Raw genomic sequence first — 17,775 nt, 5'->3', positions numbered from 1 at the left:
GGGGCTGCTCCCCTCACACCCCCCCTAACTAAGTATACCAACTCAGAGATTGCACTACAGTGGGGAAAAGGGCAAACTCCAGATGGTGGCCGACTGTTGCTTTGCCCTAGAAAAAAATTCACTGAAAAGTCTGCCTGCTTATTAGGAGCTTTGATAGATAGGTGTTTGAGTATGTATTCACTGATGTGGGATTCGACAAAGTGATATTGATCCAGTAAGATGTGTAGTCTTGAATGGTATTACAAAATTCTACCTCTGTACCTCTGTCATTTATTTTCCCTTCTGAAAAAGGGAGAGGAGGGTCTTTCTTTAAATTGTTGGTACCACAAGCATGTTGTTCATGTAGTGTGGTTTTTGTATACTAAACAAGAGTGGAGTGAAGGCAGGGATTCAGAAAATTGTATGAATGGGTAAAATGAGCCTGAAATTAGGACATGCCTCCCTAGTAAGATCTGACCATAAAGTGGTCACTTTCGAAGTCACCATCTCCCCAACCCCCCTCTAGTTTGGGTTAAATAAAAAAACTTCTCCAAAGCTGATTACAACCTCCTGAGGAATGGTATAAGCAGCTTCACAGCCCCCTCCCCCCTCTGTAGGAACTGGCACCAAAGTGCTATGTGTGCATTTATAGAGATGCATGAAATCTGGAATACTTATCAGGACAAAATCATCCTCCACAAGGAAGAGTAAACCTGTCTGGTGGACATCTGCAATAAATAAACTCTGTAACGAAAGGAAAAAAATTGCTGTACAGGACCAAGAAGGAGCAGGTGCCAAATTGGAAGCAATCTCCTTAGCCTGAACTAGCAAATAAGAGCACTAGTGAAATGTTCCAGAGTAAAATTTGAATCCAAATTGGCCACATCTACTAGAGATGGTCATAAGGCCCTCTTCACATATGTCCGCAGTCTCAAAGGAAGCACCCAAATCTGCTCCGTACTGGTGGTCAAGGACACCACATACACAAATGCCATAGATCTAGCCAACCTGCTGGCTGACGGATTCAGAGAGAGCTTCACCCCTCTGTCCCCCTCATCAGTAAGTCAGGACATCCCCAGTACCTGCCCCCTCCCCTGATCTCTAGGGAACAGGTCATCACTGCCCTCTCAAAGGCAAACAAATACAGCCAACCTGTGACCCGATAACATCCCAGGCTGTAGCCTACATGAACTCGGGCAGTAACTTGCAGCACCATTAAGTGCCCTATTCAACCAAAGCCTGAGTGCCAGCTTTGAGCCAGCTGAGTGGAAGACTGCCACTGTTATCCCTTTGCACAAAGGTGGAGTGTCCACCGATCTGGGAAATTATAGACTTAGCCTAATTAGCCTGATCTAGAAGGCCATGGAACGAATTATCATAGACCTCATTAACAAGGACATTGGCAACCTCCAAACACTCTATCCCACATGGTTTGGCTTTGTCAAGGGGAGGTCATGTCTGTTAATTTGGTCGATGACTTTGAGACGGTCACCAAAGCCATTGATGAAGGGAAGACTGTGGACACTGCCTACCTTGACCTGGCCAAAGCCTTCAACACTATTCCCCACTTGGGCATAATAGAGAAACTCTCTTAACTAGGCATCAATCCATATGTTACCAGGTGGGTAGCAAACTGGCTCACTGATAGAACCCACTTAGTCAAAATAGAGGAAGCCACCTCAAGCAGTAGACCTGTAACAAAAGCAGAGTGCCCCATGGATTGGTTTTTGGGGCCTCTGTTATTTGGGGATATACTTTTCTGAGGTGCTGGCCAAAACCAGTGGGCTATGGCTAACCAAGTTTGCAGGTGACTTTAAGCTGGATGCTGTCATCAATTCTCCTAGTGATGTGTACAATCCTCCAAGAGGGTCTCACCCAAACAAATGACTGGTGCCAGAAACATGACCTCAAGCTGAATACCAAAAAATGCATCATCATCCCCTTTGGGGAGAGTGACGTCCCCACAAATTATCACATTAATAATGTCCTAAGCATGCAATCAGTCATGAGGGATTTGGGTATCCAGGTTGATAGTAACCTGTGACTTTTGACCACCATGTTGCTTCCTTTGTACGGAAAGCTTTCTACATGGCCCACCTCATAAGTAAGGATATCTCATCCAGGGACAAGGAGGTCATAACATCTCTGTATTCTTCCCTTATAAGGCCCATTTATTGAGTACAACGCCCCTTTCGGCATGTATTTCGCAAAGCACATGCAGCAGATGGAGAGACCACAGAGGCTCCTCATCAGGAGTATCCAGGGCCTCAAACGTGTACCTTACACAGATAGAGAGGAGTAAAAGCCCTGTCCTTCTACTCAGTTTAGTACAGACTACTCAAAGGTGACGTGTGTCTGGCATACAAAGCAGTGTCAGACCCCGCCTTGATGGGTCTGCTGCATATCTGCAAGTCGAGCTCCACTTGAGTAACCCGCACGTGCGACCTCAACCTGGTCTGTGGCATCAGTAGGACTTGTTGGTGGAACAGATTTGTGTCCCAGAGACTCCCCCATCTGTGGAATAGACTCCCTCTCCACATCAAGCCAAGTACCTCATTATCCCTTTTTAAATGCAACCTGGATAATAGGATGGGAAAGACAATACACCCCTGAGATTCCACCTGTGTCCCTGCTGGACAGGGGCAATGGGTGCTGACTTGTCTAAACATGGGCTAAACTCTTGACTAGGCTTATAATGGCCTCAGGGCCAATAGCTTAGTAACTTCCTATGACCTCCAAATAGGTACATTGTGTGAAGGGGTAAATCAGGCTTTAAGAAAGGAATGTTGATCCAAAGTGGGACATTTGAGAAGTTTGCTTGTAAGATGTGCCGACATTAATTACAGCCCTTGTGTTGTTTTGGTCTTAATTCAGCATGTAATTGGTATTGATAAGGATGCTACCTCTTTAAAAAAAAAAGTCTAATAATTTGTATTATCATTATACAATATACAAATCTAAGTTAAGAGTTTCACTTAGTGCAACTTTTGAAACATTTTGAAGCAACACATTGTTAGAAAACATACTGTTTGGTGGGAGGTATTATGCATTGCAATTATACATTCTGGCAATATGCAATGAAGAATAGCATAACACTGTGCTACTCTGACTTTGAGTTGTGTGGGTCTCTGTCTCATTTTATTATAGTCCAATGTTAGGGTCAGACAATTAACATCCATAGACTTCACTTTAAAGGAAAGGGCCCTATACTGTAACAACTTTAGTCCATCTTATAAGCTGTTTGTCTGCTTTTACTAGGCAAGCAGGGCAGATGAATGGCAAAACAAACTTTATTGAAGTAGCTGGCAAATTGCATTGTGTTTTGTTGTGAGAATGCCTGAGAAAATTATGGAGACACAGAGGGGCACACTTGACTACGGAAGAAAATATAGCAGCTTTTTCAAGACCGTCTAAACTGCATGTGTGAGGTAGCCACATGGACTATCCTTCATACTTTATTCAAAACATTGCATATTGAATATTCAGTCCAGAGCCAAGTAGGCTTCACTAATACATTCTGCCAAGGCATGCTGTGATCACGTCTCTTGGGTAACTTAACTGCTTTAGTACTGTTACTGTGGAAGGAAAATGATACTGCAGTAGTAATCCTTCTGATGAGCATAGTACAATTGTAAGAGTAAACACAATTTAACAGTAGATTTTGGAATAGAAGGATCACTGCTGTGGTACACTCTGGCCTACGTTTTATGTAGGTCAGCTGTAGTGGCATAGAGGGGTAAAGTCCCAGTTGTGGCCCAGGTAACCTGTGTTCAGTTAGTAGTGGGTGCTTGATGGAACTGGCAGAGAGGATGGGTGTGCCTATCCTTGGTGGCGCTGGTGGGGGAGGCAGAGATTGCTGTGTGCTGTAGTAATCCTTTGAAGGAAGTGGCAGGCCACATGGCCTGATGCAGGCATTTGATGCACCAAGCCACCAATGACCAGTAGCATTCACTGAGCAAATGCATTGGAGCACTAAATTGTGTAAGGGGAAGGCATAGTAGCCTCCATATTAACTTGGCTAACACTCATCTCCAAAACCAATGGAGGTGTTAGGCTAAATATAAAAATTCCTCACAGCCAGGATGCTGGCAAGGGCACAGGCAACCCTTATGGCTGTATCATTAATGGCCTGTCTAGATGGCTTTCACTCTAGTTGGTCTGGGGATGATCTGCATCACTAAGGAGTGAATGGGGTATAGTCTGATAGGTAGATGCGTGATGTTCTGCAGTCTGGAGATGGCAAGCACCCAGAAAAAAGACAAGTTTTGTGACAGCACTGTGGGGGGGGGGGGTAAAGCCCTTATTGTACCCCAGACGACCTCTGTTCAATTGGTGGCATGGATGCTGGAGGGGCCATAGAGGGAGACTTTGACACACCCATTCTTGGGGAGGGAGGCAGCCTAGGCTTGCCCCAATAAAAATATCATTTTATTTTATTTTTTATTTATCCTTTGACAGGTTAGTCCCACTAGGCTAGTGACTTCTTTTCAGTGGAGACCCAAGGTGGTATTTGTACTACTAGGAGAAATTTGGTCAGGATATCGGGGAACCTTGCCTATTCTTTTCATTAGGTGCTGTGGGATCTTTTACATCCACCTGAGCTACCAACAAATAAATCAGAATGGATCTCTGTTTGTTTAGTGTCTCACTGAAGGACAGACAACACACTCAGGAGTTCAGCACTCCCTTATGCTGTACTGCAGTGTTAGTTCATCTGCCTGGTGTGGGAATAGAACCCGCATCCTTCTGCACTGAAGGCGAGTGTGCTTCTTGTGCCACTGACACCAGTGTTATGAGCCTGATGAGCTGTTTGCTACATGAGTGGTGTGCATATTAGTCTGGAGTTTGCTCTTGCATGGAAATTGTATGCGCATCCCATGGACAGCGGTTGGATAGCTTATAAGAGTGCTGCAGGGTCTCGGTTAGTTAGGGCATACTTCTTGAAGAGGTGGTGGCAGCTGATGTGCTGCAACAAGGAGGGGGAAAAACACTGAAGGATAATCCCCTCTGGGACACAGTTAATGATGTCGAATATTAGAGTACAAGAGGGGCAAAGACACACAGCTGCATATGTTTAATAACTATAGCAACAGTCTGGCAATATATAAAAATAAGTATATGTACGTATACACACACACACTTCAGAATGCAGTTGTGTCAACAGTGAGATTAATAAATCATATTCACATGTTTGCACAGACAAGTAATAAGTGCTACATTTTAGAGATATTAATTACTGCAACATTGCTCCAGATACATTGCTTTCTGTTTATACAGTACAGGAGTTTGTAATGATTTATCTCTGCATAGTGCTGCTTCTGTCAGTGAAGATTGGTGCATCATGTATGGCCATGTTGGGATGAACAGAAATTAGATTACCTTTCTTCCATACAGTGTGTGACCATCTTTACAGTGTAAAATATGCTTTAGCATGCACCCTTATTTTTTTCAGAGCCATGGAGATGCACATTTATTTATTTAATTTATTTATTTATTTTGCTGTTTCATTGGATGACAGATTTATATATTTTTTTAATTCTATTCTTATATTTGTGCTCCTTGTGTGACAGGAACTGGCTTGCAGTGGTCATATCTGATGACACCCGTCAGCGTGGATGATAACTTCACCATGGCACAAGTGCTGGGAATGTTGTTACTTGATTCTCTTCTTTATGGTTTGGTGGCCTGGTATGTAGAGGCAGTGTTTCCTGGGGAGTTTGGAGTTCCACAGCCATGGTATTTCTTTATTTTGGTGAGTCTTTATAGTTTGCATTGTAATCACATTGATGGCGTTTGAATTTCTTGGACACTTGGTCTGTCCATATAACAGATGCATGGCAGGATAATTAGTAATGGTTTTCCTAAGCATTTTAAAGATAACTTTTCAGAGTTTGTTTTCAGTGTACTGTTTTTCACTGCCTTCTGACATTCCACTTATATTTCTTATCATCAAAGATATTAACCTGACCTTGAACATTACACTGAATTTAGAAATGGCCATGTGCATGTGGTGGTGTTTTGTACAGGTCCATAATTTTGTCCTGCTGTACAGATTATGCTAGTCATACCCAGATCACATCTGAGGGTCTGATGTAACAACCTCTTCAGCACAAGTCAGGCTGCCATAAGTTTTGCTTCCGGGGGGAATACTCCACTGAAAAGAGACTTCATACTGTTGAGGTGTTTTCCCCATCTGCCATTAACATATCATCTTCTTTTGCTCTGGTGTATTAAATATGGTCTTAAATTAAATGCTAGGCAGACAGCACCCCCCCCCCCAGCTTTGACAATAACCCACTTCATAGTGAAAATGTAGTCAGAGACCTAAGAATCTGTGTTGAATTCCTTTGATCACCGTGTAGCAACAGTTGTCGGGAAGTCCTTGGTGAAGCTCATTGCAAAGAGAATGGCATCCAGGTCTAGATGTTATTGTCCCCTTGTATTCCGCACTGATCATTCCATTTACAGAACACAACACACACTCCCTTTGGGATATACCTCACCAGACATATCAGACAGTTGGAAAGACCCCAGAGATTTCTAACAAAGAAGATTGCGGTCTGCCAGAAAGAGTACAAAAACTGTCCCTCTTTATGGCTTACAGGCTCCTCAGAGGAGACACGTGCCTTGCCTTCCAAGCAGTCAGGGACCCAGTAGTCAGGATCCCTTGTATCTTCACAAGTCAAACAATCGTACCTGTACCAGAACAAAAGATCTAAAACTGCTTCAGCAGACCAATAAAACAAGGTGGAGAACCAGATTCATTACAAAGCTTTTTCCTCACCTCTGGTATAGACTACACCTGCAGATAAAGCAGTGTGATTCACTATCTTCCTCCAGATGATACTTAGATAATTGGATGTGTATTCATGAATATACTCCAGGCCTAACACTCCTTGAGAGGGGAGGAACAGTCTAGGGTGGGAACTGACCAAATGTAACAGTTGCAAGACTCGGTAACATTGAACTTCCTAGGAGTCTTATGAATGGATACAACTCTTGAATGTAGTTACTTTGCATTCCAGTCCCTTACCCCCAGTGTTCTTTCACATAAACCTCTCTACTGTATTTCAAAACCCACTGTACAGGTCTCTCTTACCTCCCCTGTAAGAAACATTTAATGTTAAGTTGTCAATCTCGCCTTCATTCTTGCTGCATGGGTTCGGAGCCGATCCTCGGCCAATACTAAAGCTCGAGAGCTAATTCCACTGGCTCGAGGCTCCCCTATACCCCACAATGCTAGGCGGTAACTACCCAGATCTCGTTTGCCGCTATAGCTGACGAGGTGCGCTTTTCTACCGGCTCAGGCAGGTTAGTTCAAATTTACCTTTAGGTATTTCTAATAACCCCTTTTTAGTTTTCATTCATATCCTTTAGTTTAATTTTAAACTTTTAGATAAATCGACCCTTGTTTGTCGAGTCCCCTTCCCTTTTTTTTCCTTGCTCTAGGCCTTCGGCCCTTCCCTCCCCCTAGTCCTTTACTAAATTAGTTTTTTTTTGTAAGGGCTTGTGTGTGTGTGTTTGGGGATTAACCTTAATATTTTACTTTAATATTTTTCTAAAGAGAGTGTCTGGAGTGTGTTGTGTGTGTTGGGCTCTCTTTCCTTACTATGTCTAAAGACAAGGTCTCAGGCTTCAAGAAGTGTGACTCGTGCTGTCAGAAAATGTCTCTGACAGACGGTCACACTTCTTGTGTGTATTGCCTGGGGCCTTTGCACCTGCAGGACTCTTGTGCCTTTTGTCATGGGATTAGCCCTAGAGTCCTGCAGGAACGCAAGAATAAGCTTATCTTGCGGGGCTTGTTAAAGCCTGAAGGCCCCCCGACTCAATCTGTGTCGGGGAAGCCTTCAAGAACTTCCAAACAGTCGGCTCCTGCTTCAGAGTCGACTGCTGAGAAGTCTAAGTCGGCTTCGACATCGGCTCCGGCTGGAGCCGATGTTTCTAAGCCTCATACTGTTACCTCGGCTCCGGCTGGAGCCGAGGTTGATAAAACTTTGTCGGCTCCGATACCCTTATCGGAGCCACAATCGAGAAAGAGGTCCAGATCCCCCTCTATCGGATCTGTGCACTCGGCGCCAGAGTCCCCTCTTCTTTCGGAACGAAGTCACAAAACTCATTCCTCACGGTCTTCCAGATTATCAGACCATGACTTGCAAATGGTAGTGAGTAGACTTCTCAAGTCCGAGGCACTGGCCCAAATGCTGCATAGCCCGACTCACCAGTCAGTGGCTGTTCCCATTCCCCAAAACATTCCTCCTCCGACTCCTTTGAGTTCGGAGCCAAGGCTTGTCGGAGCCATGACTGTCGGTGCGTCTGATCCGATACCTTCCATTTCGGCTCAGTCGTGTGCTCCGATCTCCTCTTTGGAGGGATCTCAGCGCCGAGCTTCCCTCGTCGGCTCCGAGGGGGCGAGTGGCATCGGACCCTTGTCCGACCCCGCTCTCCCTCTCGGAGCTTCGGCGTTGGTGAGTTCGGCTCCGACATCGGCTTCGGAGCCGTCTCTGTCGGTGCCGGGGGAGGTCCTTGTCTCTTCGGAGCGGAGGCCTCGGGCCTTGCCTGACAGGGGTGCCTTCGAGGTCATGCGGAGCGTGCTAGAACCAGGTTCTGTCCCACAGTCAGCTCCTTCAGCCCCTCCATCTACAGTGCCTGCGGTGATTTCTACTCACCCCCTTGTCTCAGACCGCAGAGAGCCAACTCCTCAAGATTCCCCATTGGGAATTTCCTCCTCTTCCGAGGCCTCTCCTGACCCTGCAGGAGATCCCCCAAGGAAGAGGCAGTGCAAGAGGAAGCACATTGACTCCCCTGAGTCTATCACCACTGACACTGACTTAGAGGAATCCGAAGGGTCCCCTCGATCGCCCTCTGAGGATGTCTCCTTTGCTGACATCCTTGAGATCCTGAAACAGAGGGGGAACTGGCCAGCCCTTAACCCTTCGGAGGATGAGTCAGTGTATCTTGAGGCGTTTGGTTCTTGCCCTTCTACCTCCTGGGTGTCCCCTCCCTTTGACCCCCTTATGGAAGTGGTGGCAAGGAAGGCTTGGATGGCTCCTGACTCAGTGGAACCCAGCCCGAGGAGACCATCCAAATTTATTACTGCCCCCAGAGACAGAGTTTTTATCCTAAGGTGTCCATGTTGATGCCATGGTGGTGGCTGCGGCCACAAAGAAGGAGTTAGCTGATCCTTCGGTTCCTGTCCATCCTCCTAATAAGGAATCTAGGACCATGGACAGGTACGGCAAGCGGATGTTCTCATCAGCGACCTTTTCAATGCGGTCGCTGAACTACTTATGCCACTTCATTCGTCTCCAAAGAGATTTACTCAAGGATATGGGTGAACTGATGAAGGATCCTACAGCTGAGGGGTTCAAAGACACAATGAACTCCCAGTTGGCAACCCTAAATTCCATCGTTAACTCCTCCATGCGACTGGTCTCATATGCAGCAGATGGGCGAGTAGAGCTGCAGGCACAGGCGTTGCCTTACGACGTCACGCCTGGATGCGGCTATGCAACTTTGCGGACCCTTTCAAGGCGTCCTTCACCAATTCCCCCTTTGATGGATCATCCTTGTTTGGTCCACAGGTGATGGATACATTGACCAGGTGCGAGGTAGAAGGTAAGACTCTCTCTGCCGTAGGAGTCAGTTTTTCTACCCCTTCTAGACCCTATCCCAAAGGTCAAATGGGAGGAAAGATGTGGTTCCGCAAACAATCCCAGGGAGTCTCATCTGACGCACAAGGCCGATTCCCCTCTAGAGGCAGAGGGGGGAATAATAACAGATGCCGCCCTAGAGGCAGAGGAGGTCCGCAAAACCAGGGTAGCAGAGAAATGTTCTCTGACAAACCCTTTCAGCACCCCTGAGGGGCTGCCCGGCTGTCCACCTTCGGAGGCAGTCGGGGGAAGGTTATCACTGTACCCAAAAGCCTGGCTTTCCCTTACTCAAGACAAATGGGTACAGTCGATCATATCCGAGGGTTACAAAATTCCCTTCACTCACATCCCAACCCAACCAAAAAGATCCCTTCCAGATGTTCCACCCGGTCTAAGGGAACAAGCAGCATTAGAAATTTCAAAGCTGCTATCAAAAAGAGCTATCCAATCAGTCCCGGCAGACCAGCAAGGATCCGGAATCTACTCCAAATTCTTTTTGGTACCAAAAAAAAACAGGGGACTGGAGACCCATACTGGATCTCAGCTACTTAAACAAGTTTGTCAAAAAAACAAAATTCCGGATGGTTTCGCTACAGTCCATTCTACCCTTCTTGGGTCAGGACAATTGGATGTGCTCGATAGATCTTCAGGACGCGTACTACCACATCAAAATGAACAGACGCTCCAGGAGATATCTCCGCTTCAGGCTGGGAGCCAGTCACTACCAATTCAGGGCCCTGCCCTTTGGTCTCACTACAGCCCCCGTGTGTTCACCAAATGCATGGCAGTGGTCACGGCTCACTTGAGACGTCAAGGATTCCAGGTGTTTCCGTATCTGGACGACTGGCTCCTTACTGCCACCACCAGACATCAGCTTCTCCTATCCAGGGACTTCACCATCCAATCTTGCCAAGCTCTAGGCATTTCGATAAATTTCGAAAAATCTGCCTTGTCGCCTTGTCAGTCTATTGTCTTTATAGGCGCCACCTTAGATACACTGAATCTTTCAGCCAGACTCACAGAGCAGAGGGTGTCAGACATTCGGAACCAAGTGTCCCTTCTCTTACAATGCGTCAAAGCCAGACTGGTGTTGAAGGTACTAGGACTCATGGCAGCAGCTATTCCCCTTCTCCCCTTAGCTCGCTTTCACATGAGGATCCTCCAATGGATGCTGTTTACTCAATGGTCCTTTCAACAGCTCCCGATGTCCCATACCATATTGATAACTCAAGCATGCAAGAATCAACTGTCTTGGTGGATCACATCACCTCAACTTCTCCGAGGAAGACCCTTCATTCTCCCCCCCCCAGTCGCCACATTGACAACAGATGCCTCCCTGATCGGGTGGGGGGGGCATTATCAGAGCAGGACAGTCCAGGGCACGTGGCAACCTTTCGAGTGCCACTTGCACATAAACGTCTTAGAGATGAGAGCAGTGCTTTTAGCGTTGCAAGCCCTTCATGACTCTCTTCCCACTGGGACTATTGCAATTCAAACGGACAACATGTCCGTAGTGTGGTACATCAACAAACAAGGCGGAACGAGATCATACCCTTTATGTCGAGAGGCACTCAGACTTTGGCAATGGGCGATCTCTTCTCAGCGTTTTCTGATAGCAACGCATATTCCCGGGAAATCCAACGTTATTGCAGACAAATTGAGCAGAGCAATTCTCATGCCACACGAGTGGTCTCTAAAGAAATCAGTTCTAGAAGAAGTATTCCTAAGATGGGGCCAGCCTTGCTGCGACCTTTTTGCTACTCCCCAAAACAGCAAGTGCCACGACTTCTTCACTCTCTTCCCGTTACCAGGCCATCCCACCAGAGATGCTGTAGTCCACGATTGGCCCTGGGGACTTCTGTATGCCTTTCCCCCCTTTCCACTGATATCTCAACTAATTCAGAAAGCCATTGCCTTGAGAGTGACAATGATCCTCATTGCCCCTTACTGGCCTCGACAGATATGGTTTCCCTTTCTTCATCGTTACCTTTTGGAGCAGCCTTGGCATCTGGACCCAGTACCAGATCTGATAACCCACCAATCGGGTCAGCTGCACCAATCTCTGTCTTCTCTAAACCTTACAGCGTGGTTTCTCCGATTCCAACCTTAGCCAGGCTTCCCTCAATATCTCGCTCGGTCCGAGATATCTTGATAGCCTCTCATAAGTCTTCTACCCGGAAGATTTATAGTAGCAAATGGAAACGCTTTTCCTTTTGGGCATCATTGAAAAACATAGATCCCTTTACTGCACCTATCCAGTCTATTTTAGACTTTCTAGCAGAACTCTTTCATTTAGGATCTTCTGCATCAACCATTAGAGTTCAGTTGGCTGCCATATCAAATTTTCATGTTGGTGTTTCAGAGTCTAGCATCATGGCTCACAAACTCTGTAAAGCCTTCTTAAGGGGTGTATTTCTTCTCAAACCTCCAATCAAAGATCCCCCGCCTCAATGGGATTTGAACTTGGTTCTGGCATCTTTAATTCTTCCCCCCTTCGAGCCGGTGGCTTCATGTTCTCTGAAGTTGCTTTCTTGGAAGACACTTTTTCTGGTAGCTATAACTTCAGCGAGAAGGGTATCCGAACTCCATGCTCTGTGCAGTCGTCCTCCTTACTTAGTTTTTCACAAGGACAGGGTATCCCTCCGTACTAATCCATCCTTTTTGCCTAAAATTTCTTCTCAAATAAACCTAAACCAAATTATTGATCTCCCCGTCTTTTTCCCTAACTATTCAAACAGGTCAGAACAAAAGCTACATTTTTTGGATGTTCATCGCCAACTTAGATACTACTTAGACAGGACTAAACAATTCAGGAAATCTGATCAATTGTTTCTGTCATATGCGGAAGGTAAATTGGGCCTTCCAGTTACTAAAGTATCCCTCTCTAGATGGCTCACCTCAACAATTACCTTCATCTATGAGATCAGACATCAAAAACTACCCTCAAGACCTAGAGCTCATTCAACTAGGGCATTAGCTACATCTGTAGCTTTTCAGGATAGGCTGCCAATAGATTCAATTTGTGCAGCAGCCACCTGGGCTTCTCCTCATACATTTATTTCACATTACAAATTGGACATGGTTTCCAGAAGCCGTGCCAATTTTGGTTCCACTGTTCTCAAGAGTCTGTTCCGATAGGCCACCCGGGATAAGGTGCTAGGGACGCGGTCCCATCCAGCAAGAATGAAGGCGAGATTGACAACTTAACATTAAGAAGTTATGTACCTACCATAACGTTCCATGTTAGTTGTCTTCTCGCCTTCTTTCCTGCGTCTCACCCTCCTTCCCCCAAGCCTGGACAGACCGACTGGAATTCTTTTGTGTTTTTCTTCTGAAAGTTGTCTTTCCCACACGTTCTTCCACCTCTTCTATCTTTACTGAGGTCTGCTTTTCTTACGCAGATTGTTTGAGGTGGGGTTTCCCCGACTACATTCTATGGAGACTAGGATTGCTTGGTATAGGTATCAAACGAGATCTGAGTAGTTACCGCCTAGCATTGTGGGATATAGGGGAGCCTCGAGCCGGTGGAATTAGCTCTCGAGCTTTAGTATTGGCAGAGTCGGAGCCGAGGATCGGCTCCGAACCCATCCAGCAAGAAAGAAGGCGAGAAGAAGACAACTAACATGGAACGTTATGGTAGGTACATAACTTCTTATTTTCTCCCACCCCTTCCCCATTTCCCTTCACTGTTGCCCTTTTCTTCAAATTTGATCCTTTTGCATGCTGCCTTAGATTGGTATCTAGTGCCTCCTTCCACTTTATACCCATCTCTCTGTTCACATGGTTTCCACTCTCTCTTTTCCTTCTATTGCCCTTTCAAAATTTTTCCATCTTTTCTGTAATTTTACTTCCCACTTCCCTCTCCCAAGGCTTCTCAGGATCTTTTTCATCCAAATGTAAATTTCATCCTTATTAAACTCCATGCTTGCATTCTTCCATCCCCTAGTTGATTTGACTTATGCCCTTCCTATCATAAGTTCCCATTTTCTCTCGAGTTTCAACTGCCAAGCCCCTGCTTACACTTATCAAGGGTAACAGAACTTGTCAGATTTGAGATGCATGGCTTTGTGTAAAAAGGTACTTGTGGTAGTTAGCCTAGTAATCGCCTATGAAGTGTCTAACCTTACTGCACCTCTCACATGTGTAGATTATCCATTCATTCAGCACTTTAAATCTCCCCACCCTGCTTCTTGCTTTACTATACTTGGTGTCATATACCACCTGTACAGTATCCTTATTTGAATATCATGTATTTTCCCTTTAATTTCCATACCATGTACTGCACTTCCTGGATCATATAATCTTTTGAGTTCATCTTTTTCCTTATCTACTTTATCCCTCTGTCTAGCTAGCTCCCATATCCTCTCTATTCTACTTATGTCATTATAAATCATCACAGTCACCCCATTTTGGCTGCCAACTACCACTTCCCTCAAGTTTGTTCTTTTGTCTTCCCCTCCTGAATTTTTTCCCCTCTTTCTTATCCTAATCCTACTTTTTAAGGCCATATAAAGCAACCAATCTCCTTTTACCCACAGATTATGGAAACCCAGCAAGCACTTTCCTACACCATCTTCTGATTTGTCTCTCCCCATTCGTGTTATTTTTTGCCACCTGTCTAACTTCCTATTCATTACTGCCAACAAACCTCAATTCCTCAAGTCTTTTGTCTATCTTTCCATTTTCTCCCACTTTACAACCCCCATAAATGTCTTTGTGACTATTTGTCTTCTGTTAGTCTCTATCCTTCCCTGATTTTCCTGCATTTGTCTATTTTTCCCATCCAGTACATTTTACACTTTTGTCCTGAATTCCTGTCAGTGGTTGTGCCAAGTTAGCTGCCACGGCATGTCTCCTAAAATTAGGCATCCCTCTTCCTCCCACCCCTTTCCCTCTTCTTTGACTACCCTTACTTTATCCTACTTTTTCCCTTCAGCATTAACCTATCACACATAGTATTACTCCTAGGAATTTATCCTGCAGTCTCAGTTGAATATGTCATATAAATACATTACTGTGGGTAAATTTATTGCTGTTATTTCAGTCCCCCCAGAGAATTAACCTTCTTTGACCATTTATCCCATAACACTTAACATTTTCTTCAGTTCTCAAGTATGGAAGCTAACTGAAACTAACTATATCCATAGTAGTTGGAAACATTCAACCTCAAGTATCTGTCACTTTCATCATTAGATGCCCTATCTCTGAGTTTTCCCCTTGCCTATTCTAAATAAACACCAGCTTCTGTGAGTGAAATTGAAAGTCTCAGTACCTCCAGGAGAACTCCATCTACATTCTCTACAGAGATCTAAAATCAATGGGAAATTTCATTTTTGCTGTTCATCCACACCCCTTTATCCATTAGATACTTACTCTGTGTGCCATCACTCTATCACCATTTAAGAACAATCTAGGGTATCTGTTTTGCTGTCTTGCATTCTTCCCCTTCACCACCTCTCCTAGTCTTATTTCCTTTTGTAGCTGTGTTAATGGATCTTAACCATGCCTCTTTTCTTTGATCATTACTTCTCCACATCAGCATGTTTACATTCTGTTCTCCTGTTGCTCTCTATATTGATCTCCCCTTCTTACTAATTCTGCATCAGTTTGTCTTTGAACCCTGCTATTTTTATTCTGCCTGTTACCTGCCTTCTGCAAAATTTCCAGTTCCTTCTCCATTGCCTCTCTCTGTCCTAATATTCTTCAGCATGGTGTCATAGGTGATTCCTAGGCTAATGGCACAAGAGCCTTTACAAGCTTAGCCAATAATACCCAGGGTATGACAATATTATATCTTACTGCCCCATCCCATATCTGGGGAATTTAAGTCTAGTGGGTCGTTGGGTTTTGGAGCCCCGAGTCATTTTACAGAGTGCCTGTGTCCATAAGGAACATGGGCAGTACCCCGGGAGTGAATTTATAGTTCCCCATCCATTTATCCAAATTGTTTTTGAAGAGAATGAAGGACGGGCTTTATTTTACGAAGATGGGAAGTTTATTCCATAGATGATGTAGCCTTTTGGATATGAACAGTTTTCTCCAGCAAGTTCTGTTAGTCACAGATAAGGTTCAAATCCATGGAATGCTTACCAGTGTAAAATTTTTCTTGTGAATATGTAACATTTTCATCAGGGCTGGATCATAGAATGGCTTGTAGGTCAGGCACAAGTCACTTCTCAGTAAACAATATGAGACTGAGTAAAGGGACAGAGCCTTTAGTTGGTCTGCATAGGACGTGTGTCTTGCATTCCTTTTTTTTTTTTTTTTTTTTTTTTTTTTTTTAGTGAGAAATCTCTGGAGCCACTCCAGTTGGTGTAAGTGCCTGGTTAGGTACATGCAGAAGGGGAGCATTGTACTTGATTTATGGGCCTGATGGGGCTGAGTACAATGGCACTATGACTTCCTCTGAACTTGATGCCATGCCTTTACTTAATAAGTTGAGCCACACAGAAGGATTTCCGCATTACTGTAGCTAACTGGTGGTCAAAGTTTAATTTACTTTTCGTCTTCCTAGGTCCCTCACTATTTGGTCTACCTTTAGGGGTGTGCTATCAGTATTGTAATTTGCAGGGATATCTGATTTACCGAAGGGTATGTTTATGTATTTTTTAGCATTTAGTCTCAGACTATGGTTTTGGCACCAGTCGTTTGCATTTTTAGGGCTATTTGCAGAATCATCATCATCTGGGGATTCAGTGATTGCTCCCAGCTTACAGTCCGCTAACTTGGTGAGTCGGAGGCCCCAACATTGACCTTCACTTCAGAGAGGTATGTACCAAACAAGAGGGGTCCCAATGATTAGCTTGGTACATTGCTGAGCATTTCGCCTGAGGTTACGAACATTAACCATAAGGATTCTTTTTTAAATCTTTCACCTGGGAGGCTATCTTTGCCTCGTATTTTGGTTTGGCAGATTTGACCAGCTCTCTAATTTTATACTGGTGAGTGTCTTTTTGCACTGTTTTGTCTGTTCCTCCTTGGCCTTGGAGAGGAATTTTTTTCCTTTTGTTTAATAGCCTATTTATGCTAAGGGTCCACCAGGGTGGTGTACTTTTGCCAGTAATCATAGGGGTTTAGAAGATTAATAAGATGTCACTTAGTTTAAGGTAATTGGCCGTAGCAAAGTTCTTAACAGGTTTGGAGACTGATGGTGGTTCTAGGTTAGTTTTAATACTAAAGGAGATTATTTTGTGGTGAGATCTTACCAGGGAGGAATTAATGCATGGAAAGGAGCAGTATTCACCCCATGTTCATGAGTACCAGGTCTAGGATATTTATACTTCTAGTTGGGGAGTTAACTAGTTGCTTCAGGGTGTTTGCGTGCATTGGGTACATCTTGCGTACCCAATTATCCTACCACTTCACACTGCCTTAATACCGTCCCGCTCCCTTCAGCTCCATCCTCCCTACTTCCTCTGGGTTTCCTTTGATATCTGGCTTCATTTGCTCCTTGAGCGACCCTGTCTTTTCCTCTCTATTTGTCTGGGTTCTGTCTTCCTCATTTTCCCCTTCCTTCTTTCTCAAAAGTATCTCCTTCATTATCCTACTTTTCAACATGCTGCAACTGTCTTCCCCCTGGAAGCCTGCTACTGTATTCCTTACTGCTGAGTAAATGTTTTACACCAAGAATTTAACCATGCATTCTGTTTTCATAGGTATGTGTTTCCAGCGAGGAGTATGTCACTTTGAGACCTGCAGGTTTGTTTTCTCTCTGTTTGCACATCACATCACATTGATGGTCAACTGGCATTTGAATAGATGTAATGTATGGTCAGTTATTATTCCCAGTAGATGGTATTTTGTACAAGCCCACTAACCCAATTCAAGTGTTTTTGACTGATTTATATTGTTTTTGCTCCCCCTCCCTGCAGCTGTCCATTCTCTGCCAACAGGTCCTGTCCACATTCAACAGGTCTAGTCCAGCCTTGGCTTCCCCTAGACTGAACCTGACCCACATTCAGGGCTGGTTAGGAGATTGAGGACACTGGTACAGTGTCATACTGCTGCTGGGCAGTGTGACCTAACCCCCTCCCACCAAATGGCAATATTTTGAATTCTGTAATTGCAACCTACCGGAGGTGAGTGCAATGTTCAGTACATGATACAACCTCCCTCCTGAGCGGTATACCACTTGCAGTGTGAAGAT

The 17,775-nt window shown here is 44.7% G+C and overlaps 1 protein-coding gene across 1 annotated transcript in view; it reads left to right on the top strand.

Annotated features, from left to right (window-relative positions):
- The window catches only part of ABCA3 (ATP binding cassette subfamily A member 3), a gene marked incomplete in the record, with an annotated part of 1,818,321 nt that overhangs the window by 469,742 nt on the left and 1,330,804 nt on the right, over positions 1-17,775 (top strand). The window contains 1 exon segment of the mRNA XM_044089258.1: positions 5,550-5,731. Within this exon segment, the coding sequence (XP_043945193.1) occupies positions 5,550-5,731 (182 nt within the window).

This window comes from Protopterus annectens, chromosome 12.part0 (genome assembly GCF_019279795.1).
Source record: "Protopterus annectens isolate FY-2018-M chromosome 12.part0, PAN1.0, whole genome shotgun sequence".
Taxonomy (NCBI): Eukaryota; Metazoa; Chordata; order Ceratodontiformes; family Protopteridae; genus Protopterus; species Protopterus annectens.
The sequence above is the reverse complement of the archived record's forward strand: the minus strand, read 5'-3'. Positions and strand labels throughout refer to the sequence as shown.